Here is a 9,648-nt window from a genome sequence, read left to right as displayed (position 1 = left end):
CATCCTGCTTCTTCAGAGCTCCTTGGCCTAGTTGGGGCAGCCCCTCCTAGGCTGTTTTCCTGGACGTCTCTAGCCTCATTCACGTATTCACGGATTCTTCCATCCATTCATTCACTCATTCGTTCATCCAATCTGCCTGCAGGGGCCTGTCCTTAGCCCCACCCTGCGCTTCACTCCCTCGTCAACTTCCTCGTCCATGAGAGGCGTGTTTGCTTCTCCACTTCTCCAGTCTAAACCGGCAAAGAAGGGACATGGATACGTGTCTATGAAATGGCATTTTCCCGTCTCTGCCCCTTTGTTTTTGCTGCCTGGCCTCAAATTCTGTCCTGTGGAATAAATTATTATTACTATTTCATTTCTGAGAACTAAATGGGGTCAGGTATGTGGTGGCCTTAGAACTACCCAGGGAATGGTGCAGTGCCGCGAACTTGCAAACTCTTCCATGGCTCTCTCTTCAGCATTGGAATATTTCAGCCCAGCTGTAGGGGGCTCTGGGGGTCCAGTGCACTGGGCTGCTACCCAAAAGTCATTCCTCAGGAGAAAGACGACGCTGTCTGGTCCCTTAAAGGCCAACATCTCAAACCCCACAAAAGGCAGCTCTACTCTACCCTATAGGGTGGCTGTGAGTCAGAATCCATTCGATAGTAATGGGGGTAGTTTAGGAATTGGTACCCTGGAAAGACCAGATAAAGAGTTCTTATTAAATGGGCGATTGACTCAGTTCTGGGAAGTATCGTCTTAGTGCTAGTCCCATTTAACAGATCGAGAAACAGAGGCTCAGAAACGTCGAGAGCCTATTGAAGGGTGTCCAGAGCTGGCACATGGGAGAGTTGGGATGGAAGTACTGAGCGTTTGGAACAGCAAGACAAACACCAACCTAGGAAGTCTGGTTTGTAATCCAGCTCTTTCTTGGCTGAGCCACAGAGGCTGGTCCCCCATGCTAAGACAGGGCTGGGCATGGTCACTGTGCCAGGTACTCACTTCTGCCCCGATCGCAACCCACCTGCTCAAAGCATCCAGGAGTGGTATCCCGCTGGACTTGTATACTCATGCCCCAGGGTCTGCTCTGCCCCCTGAATTAACTCCCCGGGCCTTCTTTTACCTGATTCGAGAAATGGAGAGGTTGTATAACTGGATATGTTGGATAATCTCGTCCAGCAGCCGGTCAGTCATGGTGTCAAAGTCTGCAAACGTGTCCATCTGGAAGGAGAGAACAGAGGAGCAGATGACCACAGGCCCATCTTCTTCTTGCAGCCTCGGGGCTTTCCGAGTGTCCGGAAGCTCTCTATCAGGGCTAGATATTGGGGTTCCATATCAAGAAAGAGAGGCCCAGGCCAGGCTACCATGAAGACACGGGGCTTCTGAAGACACCCCAGATACAGCTTGTTGCCAGCAGGTTCTGAGCAGTTCTCATTGACTCTGACACTTCTGTAGGCACATGGTCCACCATTCTTTTTTTAAAAATTATTATTAATCACTTTGTTGGGGGCTCTTACAGACCTTATAACAATTCATAAATCCATTGTATCGAGCACACTTGTACATAGGTTGCCATCATCGTTTTCAAAATAGTTTTGAGCCCCTGGTATCTGAAACAGTTAAGGTCCCCATATGACACTGACCATAAAGATGTCACAGCCAAACTCCATGGGTTACTAGATGTCTGTGACCACCCACTTCCCCAGATAGGCTTTGGGGGGACCTACATCATGGCTGCTCCAAGCTGCCACCCACTCCAGTCCCTCTGAGATGAAGAGGAACCAAAAGGCTCATGTGCTCCCACTTCTTACTCTTCCTCACCCTCCTGGAATAAAGGCAGAAGTCTAGACCATCCAAGTACATGGGCAGTGATGGGTGGAATGATTCCCCCTCCCCCTCCCCAATCTTTGTGTCTCTAAAGCATCCTATGGCTCTCGGGTCGGAGACGCCTGTGAGCCATGCTTCCAGCGGCCCTTCATCTCTTATGTCCTTGTGGTCCTACCTGATTCTTCTCAGACATTAAGAAGTCGAGTTTTCCTCCAGGGAGTCCCAGTTCAATGAAAGTCTTTACCAGCCGTAGATCTGCACTGTTCCCTAGAAACGACAGAGAACCCCACCCCAGTGCCAGGGTTAGGCACAGAAAAGGGGACCCCTAAGGACTCAATGCCCCTCTCCCCCCAGTCCCATTGTCTGTCGACATCTCCTTTCTTGCCTCCGATATGCACACAGAGTCTGGACCTTTCCAATGGCTCAGACGCAATGAAACCACTCCATTGTCTGTCAAGTGGACTCTGTGAGTATTCCATATGCAGATGCAGCTGGAGGCAGAACACCCCTCCTTTCTTCCTCCGTCAGTTCAGGTTGCCTCAAACAGGTTGCTTGGGGTGCCTTCTAATAGCCAGTGCGGGATAATCTGGGAACTGCCACTCTCCCCTCCAGTCTCGTGCTGAATACAAGACTACCTCCCCAGCCTTGTCACATTCAGGAGATCCTCAAAACAAGCCAATCAGGATGGGTCAACTCATCTTCAAGAGAATAAAAATCATCTTTGGAAACAGGAGTCATAAGCATGCAACCCCCTAGGGGCAGGAATGAAAGCTAAGGACCGCGAAGTTGCTGCCGGTCTCAGAGGCACCAAGACCACCTAGTGTTGTGATGGTTAAAGCACTTGGCCAACAACCAATGAGCAGTGGTTCAAATCCACCGGTCACCCTGTGCCAGGAAGGTGAAGCAACCTGCTTCGGTAAAGAGTTATAACCTTGGAAACCCATGGAGAAACCTGTACTCTCTCATAGGGTCGCTATAAGCTGGGATCAACTGGATGGGATTGGATGTGGTTTTAAGCCTCTGCAAGAAAAGGCTCTGAGCCTTTTCCTCGACTCAAAGCCATGTGCAGTAAGTGAAGAAGTTCGTGATAACGAATCTGTTTTCCATGGAGGTTGGTTCAATCCTTTCAATGTGAGGGGAAATTTACATAGCATTAAGGGTAAGTATGAATGGACCACGAGTTGAATGTTCTTAACCGAATCATTACGGATCCTATAAAACTCTAAGGCGTGTGGGCATAGGCCCCTTAAATGAGAGAGGTAACCTGTGTCTGGTATCAGTTGTTTCCTGAAGTCTTGTGGCTCAGGTAAGGACATATTAATTGAAAGCTCAATCTTCTGATCAAAAGAGTATTAATGGTTCTGCGAAGGTGCTCACAGACCGCTTCCCATACATGCATGATACGTGGGGTGGTGGGGAGGCAAAAAGCAATGGGCTGACCAGATTCATTCTTTTAACAAGGAGGCCAAGAGTCTTGATTCATTTGGATTTAATCTCATCTCCATGAGAAAGCTGCATTCTGGCCAGTGGAGAATTGGACTGTGGTCCAAGGAGCGGATGAAGACAATATTCGGCTGAGGAGTGGCAACGCCGCTCTTTATCTGTTTTGAGTGCCTTTTGATCAGAAGGGCCACATCAAAACTACGATGTCTTCACTAGCCTACAGTTGCTGAAGACAGAGCACGTCTCAAGCTTGAAGCCTTATGAAAACAGGAAGATCCAAACTGTCGTCAAATGATTCTCTTTTCATTGAATTTATTTCTATCATTTTAAATGGCTTGCCTTTCCATCCTGGAAAACAATTGTCATTATTTTATAGATGGTAATTTTATTAGTTATGCTGTGCAGCTGTAATAGAATTACCACAAGTGTGTGGCTTTAACAAACAAACATGTATGTCCTCCCGGTTTAGGTCTGAATTCAGTGCCCTAGCCCCAGGGGAAGGTCTTCTTAATGTCTGTAGGGGAAGGCCCTAATCTACTACACTCAATGTCTGTGGGTTCTGCCTCCCGCTTCAATCTTCCTCTGGGTCTACGAGGCATTCAGCACAGGAGGCCTGGGTCCACATGATGTGGACCACTCTTAGTTCTTCTTCCTTGATGATACGGGAGTTCCTCTGGGCTAAATTATGACATAGGATTTGGTTGGAGAGTTCGTGCAATTCTGAGGTATGACAGTGCAGGCAGATTGCTGGCCTTACCGACTGAAGGCAAACTGCTTCTGGCAATCACTAAAAATTGGAATCAAATAAAAGGCATCAGTCAGATCAAGAGCTGCAGACCAGGTACATGGAGATGTATTGGTTTGCTCAAGTAATAAAACCACATCTGTGACGGAAGCTGCAGTTAGAATCACCGTCTAGTTAAATTTATGATCATCCACGTTTTCATTCTCCAAGTTCCACCTCTTTGTTGCGAAAGCCAATTAGGAGAGGGAAACACATGAGATGACATCCTCACCGGTGCTTCCTGCGTCAGGGATGCAGTGTGGGAATTCTGCCAGTTTCTGAACATGCCTATTCCAACGATGCCTTCCGGAACTAGAGAACACATTGCACAGTGGGCTAGGAAACCCACTGGACACACTGGGAGACCAACCTGAGCGACTATTCCAAAGATCATAGGACCTCCGTCCTCTCCCTCTGATTGGTGGGCCACAGTGATGTTTTGGGTCTCCTGGAATTAGTGTCAATAGGGAGCCAGTGTCCAGTAATCTCTGAAAAGTCTGATCATTTCCTTTGCCCCACTGAGCAGTCATGCTCCCTAAGTGTGGTAGATTCCTTCGGAGAAGGCTTGGAGGAAGATGAACAGTATACACATTTGGCCTTATAGTGAGGTCTCGCCTCAAGGGGGCTTGGCAAGGGACTGTTGAATCCATAAACCGGCTCAAGTTTGGGAATTGCTAGAGGGGCAATGACTCTCTACTCTGGAGATGTGCATTAGACTGCAGTTCACTTGACCTAAATTTCTTTCACTTGAACATATCAAATAGATATTTAGGAGACTTCCCAGCTGGCATACTCGTAGATGGTATACTAGAAGGCCCTCAAGGAGGTGGATTGACTTCGTGGCTGCAACAATGGGCTCAGGCCTTGGAACAACTGGGAGGTTGGCACAGGACCAGGCAGGGCTTCATTCTGTTGTGCACTATGAGTGGGAACCAACTTTGTGGCACCTAATGTCAACAACAACAACAACAACAACGTACTCCCAGATGCACCTTGCCTAAGTAGGCAACACCAAGTCCAGGCAAGAATGGCTACTCTGATGACTGCTTTGACTCTGCTGTCCATGAACCTCACTCACCCCATCTTTGTTGGTGAGGTAGCTGCTTCCCCTGGCCCCGTGCCCCCATGGGACCCCAGCAGCCCCATGGTAGTTAAGTGTTTCAGGGAGATATCCCTGTCAAATGGAGTTATTAAGGGTGCTAGGGCCCTTCGAACATGTGTTCCTCACTGTAGTGGTAAAAGGTGGGTCCTTTGGGCATCCCCTGTTTATATTATGGGTCTAGCCTTACATATCCACTCTAAATGCCAATTTCCCTAAGCCTTTGCAGACCCCCATCACTTCATCACGTACAAAGTAATGACTTCAAATGGATTGTTCAATACGTTGCTAACTAGTCCCCTAGGCTATCTGTCAGCGGTTCTCAACCTGTGGGTCGCGACCCCTTTGGGGGGTCAAATGACCCTTTCATAGGGGTTGCCCAATTCATAACAGTAGCAAAATTACAGTTATGAAGTAGCAATGAAAATAACTTTCTCCACAACATGAGGAACTGTATTAAAGGGTCAGGCCCTTAGGAAGGTTGGGAACCACTGCTATGCGTCCTTGTGTCAAGTGCGGACACTTACTGGTACTGGCCACAGGAGAGAGAAGAACGAAGCACACCATATGGAAGCCCACCACACCGCGGCCTTGCCATTCCATGAGCGCAAGAAACAAGTGACCACAACTTCCGACACGTTCGTTCGTCTCTCTAATTCTTAATTATTTGAACAAACGAATCTGTCTTGGAAGCAGTAACGCCAGCGTGCTCCTTAGAAGTAAGGGTAGCTAGACTTCACCTCGGGTACTTCGGACTTGTTCTCAGGAGAGACCGGTTCTTGGAGAAGGCCACCCTGCTCAGTCCGTGAAGAAGAGCAGGGCCCTCCATGGGTTAGATTGGCACACTAGTTCTAACAATGGACTCAAACATAGGATTACTTGCGAGGATGGGGCTGCGTTTTGTTCTGTTGTACGTCGGTTCAAAGAGGCTAAACAAACTTTTGCTTGGTGGATGGACAGCTGATCAAAATCAGTTCCAGCAGCACTCAAACTTGTATACAGCGCTGCCTTTTGAGGGAGGCACTGGTTCTAGAACTTACCATCGAGGCCATGGACGCAGACAACCAGGTGAATCCCATCTTCCAAATTGTCTTCCTCTTCCTCTGGTGGGAAATACGGCACGTCAGAAGCTAGTACGGATAAGTCACTGTACAGAAATCCTTCAATCTTCAGCTCTTTTTTAAATTTTTCTTTGGCCTGATAGAAACTGGAGAATACACCAATTAATCGCATGCCACGCCATGTGTCCATGCGGGAGAGGAAATGAGTCGGGCTTAGATGGGAAGATAATGAAGGAATGCAAGACGGCAAAGACAGACGATGAGACCTCAGGGGGGAGAGAAGCAGCGCCCCTCCCCCAAACCCAAAGACCCAGCTGCTTTCGCTTCCATCCGTTTCTTGGGGTCCCTGCATTGAGTCTGAGACTGGAGGGCAGCATAGCTAAGGGGCTCTCCAATGCCAAGGGTCTCTGGAATCTTTCAAAAGCTCTTCCAAGAGCCCAAAGGACCTAACTTGGCACACCTGACCTCTGGTTTACCTCCTCCTGCTTGTGCAGCGCCCTCCCTGGCCATTCCCTCAAATGACACGCTTCATACGCTGAGAGGTCTGTGAAAGCTGGGGCCGCCAGAAAGCAAAAACTCCAGTCGTCCCCAGTACAGTACGAGATGATAAAGGGTGAACTCGGCAGCCTGGCCCAGGCGGTGGACAGGTTGCCAGACTCTGACAATCAAGGCATCCGGTCAAGCTCCGGCTCTATGGGTTTCCCATGAACTCCCTGGACAAAACACATTATTGGACTTTGCTGCCTGGGACGCCTTCCCTACCTGGCTGTCCCGTGTCACCCTCTGCCTGGTAAACTGACAGGGGAGTGGTGAAGTGGCAAAGCCATTAAGTGACAACCCAGCTCTGACTCCTCCAAGCAGTGGGCAAACCACCTCTCCCCTCTCTGCTCAGTTTCCTCATCTGTGAGAGGGAAGCAGAAATCTTGATCGAGTTCATAAAGTGACCTAGTCCATGAAGTGATATGATCTGTGTGGAATGCCGAGTGCAGTTGTGGAAATACAGCAAGCAGTACAAAGATCTATGCGCAGTCCTGTTCTGAGGATCATCATTGTCAACCCAGAGGGAACGTTCTCTGGGAAGCTTCTCCTGGCCTCCAGCCCAATCAGCCCCATAGCTTCTTGACTCCACTGTAGGCCAAAGAGCCATCACACTGACCAACAATTGTCCTCACTGGTCTCTCGTGGCTCCGTCTCCACCAGCACAACGGCCAGGGCAAACCACGCCATGCAGACCTTCAACAGGGCCTGGCATGGATTTGTTGAAGCAGCCAGGGTCCTAACTGAAGTGGTTGGGGAGCAGGGATAGAAGAGTAGGTTAAGCACTGGACTGCTCACCCAGACAGTGATTTGAATCTACTAGCCGATCTGCAGGGGAACATGAGGAAGGCTGTTCCTGGAAAGATTTGCAGTCTCAGAAAACCTGGGGAACAGCTCTTTTCTGTCATGTAGGGTCACCAGGAATAGGAACTGACTGCATGGCTGTGGGTGGGTTTGGGGTATGTATTAGGTGTTGTTCTTCCTTGCAAAAGCAAAGGTCCTTGTGAAGTCATTTGGTCTAACATTGCTTTTACAGTTTCCTGAAAGCATGCTAACAGCCAACAGATACAACAATTGACCTCTGCTCACCTGGGGAAATGGAGGAAGAAGATGACACAGAAATCAGAGAAGGAAATGGTCTGCAGGTCTAAAGAGAGCCATGAATGACCAGAAGAACTAGACGGTGCCCAGCTACCATTGCAGGATAATTTTGAACAGGGACTCAATACATGGATCTCGAACAAAAAGAAAAATTATAGAACTTCAAATTCCAGACTTACTGGGTCCAAGTAGAAGAGAGGTACCATGCAATCCAGAAATTATTACAGAACCAAAAGGATCCTATGAAGCAGACTTTAAGTTTAACAGTTAGGTCTATTGATTATGTATGTTTTCCCTTCACATTCCATTCACATGGGATTTTATGCATCAAGAAAAAACTACAAGACACAGACAAAACTAGAGAACAGTATGCTTGGCAAGTTCAATCTCACAAAGATAATATTTCCTATCACCATCGTAAGCAAACACAAAGAAGAATAAATGTGGTTTATACACCAATGGACAAGACTTTGATGACTACATTGCGGTCAGGTCAGAGGGTGGGAACGGGCAGAGGGGAGGGAGGGAGCATGGGGGAGGGGAAGGATGAATGGAGGGTTGAACAGGACAGTGATGTTGATTTCATTTCTTGAGATGGACTGTACAATATACATGGGTTCCTTTTTTTTTTTTTTTTAATTGCCCCGGATTCCTTATCCCTCAACATTAGTGGATGGAGTGGCTTACAAATATAAAGAGGAGGAAAAGTACACATGAAATAGACTTGGAGTCTTCAGTGACAAACCAGTTCATCTCAAACAAACAACACTGACTGCTTTGAAAGGATGCTCTGTAGGAGCTCAAAGGAACAGCAGTCACCGGAAAGCACAGCGCAGGACCTGCGTGGGCTCAGTCTGGGTGGGAGGCGGTGGACCAGTGGGGCAGAGAGATTGACAATGAAGACACCACGGGGAGATGACAGCCCTTGGCCATCACCTGGGCACGCAGACATTACCAAACGGCCTACCAGTGGCTCTGGGTGCTTCACCAGCAAGAAGTCTACTTCTCTCGGCCACCTCTTTGGGGAATGTTACAAATAAGCAAGTTCCTGTTGTGATTTGTCACTTGTTACTAGAAATAACATGTTTGTTAATTGTGTGAACGTAATGGGCTGCTTGGGTAAAATGATTTAATAGTGTATTTCAGTTGCTGTGTGGTTCATAGTGGAAGGAGCAAAGTACATACAGACCCAGCCTGGGACTAAGGGTGGGTTTCTGACCTTGCCAACTTCACAGCAGCTGCTAGCACCACCACTCGGCAGGGGGCCGAGAACGTAAATCTGATGAAGATCCCATGCTCCCCAAAGACCCTTCGAAACTGCCACTTTTGAGGGTGAAAAACTGGCAGGGGGATGACACTCTGAAGAGGGTTATTGGTGATAATCACAACTGAACAGAACTTGAGGGTCCACCGCTGAGGGCATATAATAAATAAATGCACATCTATAAAATAGAACATCATTTTAAGCATTAAAATGATGACAACAGATTGATCAACAGAGCAAGAGCTTTACAAAATGCCGTAAACATTTTTAAAAACAATATATTTTGTACGGAATTATCCCCCATTTGGAGAAAATGCACATCTGGATATGGATACACAGTGGGGATGAACAACAGAAACATGGGTGAAGGGAGACCGTGGATAGCATAAGATATGAAAGTAACAATAATTTATAATTTATCACGGGTTCATGAAGGCAGGATGGTGGGAGAGGGAGGGGAAAAATGAGGAACTGATACCAAAAACTCAAGTAGAAAGAAAACGCTTTAAAAATGATGATGGCAACAAATGTACAAATGTGCTTGACACAATGT

At 47.7% G+C, this 9,648-nt stretch overlaps 1 protein-coding gene across 1 annotated transcript in view; it reads right to left on the bottom strand.

Annotated features, from left to right (window-relative positions):
- Positions 1-9,648, bottom strand: part of FAM135B (family with sequence similarity 135 member B) — a 235,072-nt gene that overhangs the window by 10,053 nt on the left and 215,371 nt on the right. The window contains exons 15-17 of the mRNA XM_045286938.1: positions 6,173-6,339; positions 1,982-2,073; positions 1,103-1,200 (exon numbers count right to left, since the gene is read on the bottom strand). Of these exons, the coding sequence (XP_045142873.1) occupies positions 1,103-1,200; positions 1,982-2,073; positions 6,173-6,339 (357 nt within the window). The remainder of the gene's footprint in view (positions 1-1,102; positions 1,201-1,981; positions 2,074-6,172; positions 6,340-9,648) is intronic.

Source organism: Echinops telfairi, unplaced genomic scaffold (assembly GCF_000313985.2).
Source record: "Echinops telfairi isolate 266 unplaced genomic scaffold, ASM31398v2 ScPeMD7_1;HRSCAF=3_0, whole genome shotgun sequence".
Classification (NCBI taxonomy): Eukaryota; Metazoa; Chordata; class Mammalia; order Afrosoricida; family Tenrecidae; genus Echinops; species Echinops telfairi.
The sequence above is the reverse complement of the archived record's forward strand: the minus strand, read 5'-3'. Positions and strand labels throughout refer to the sequence as shown.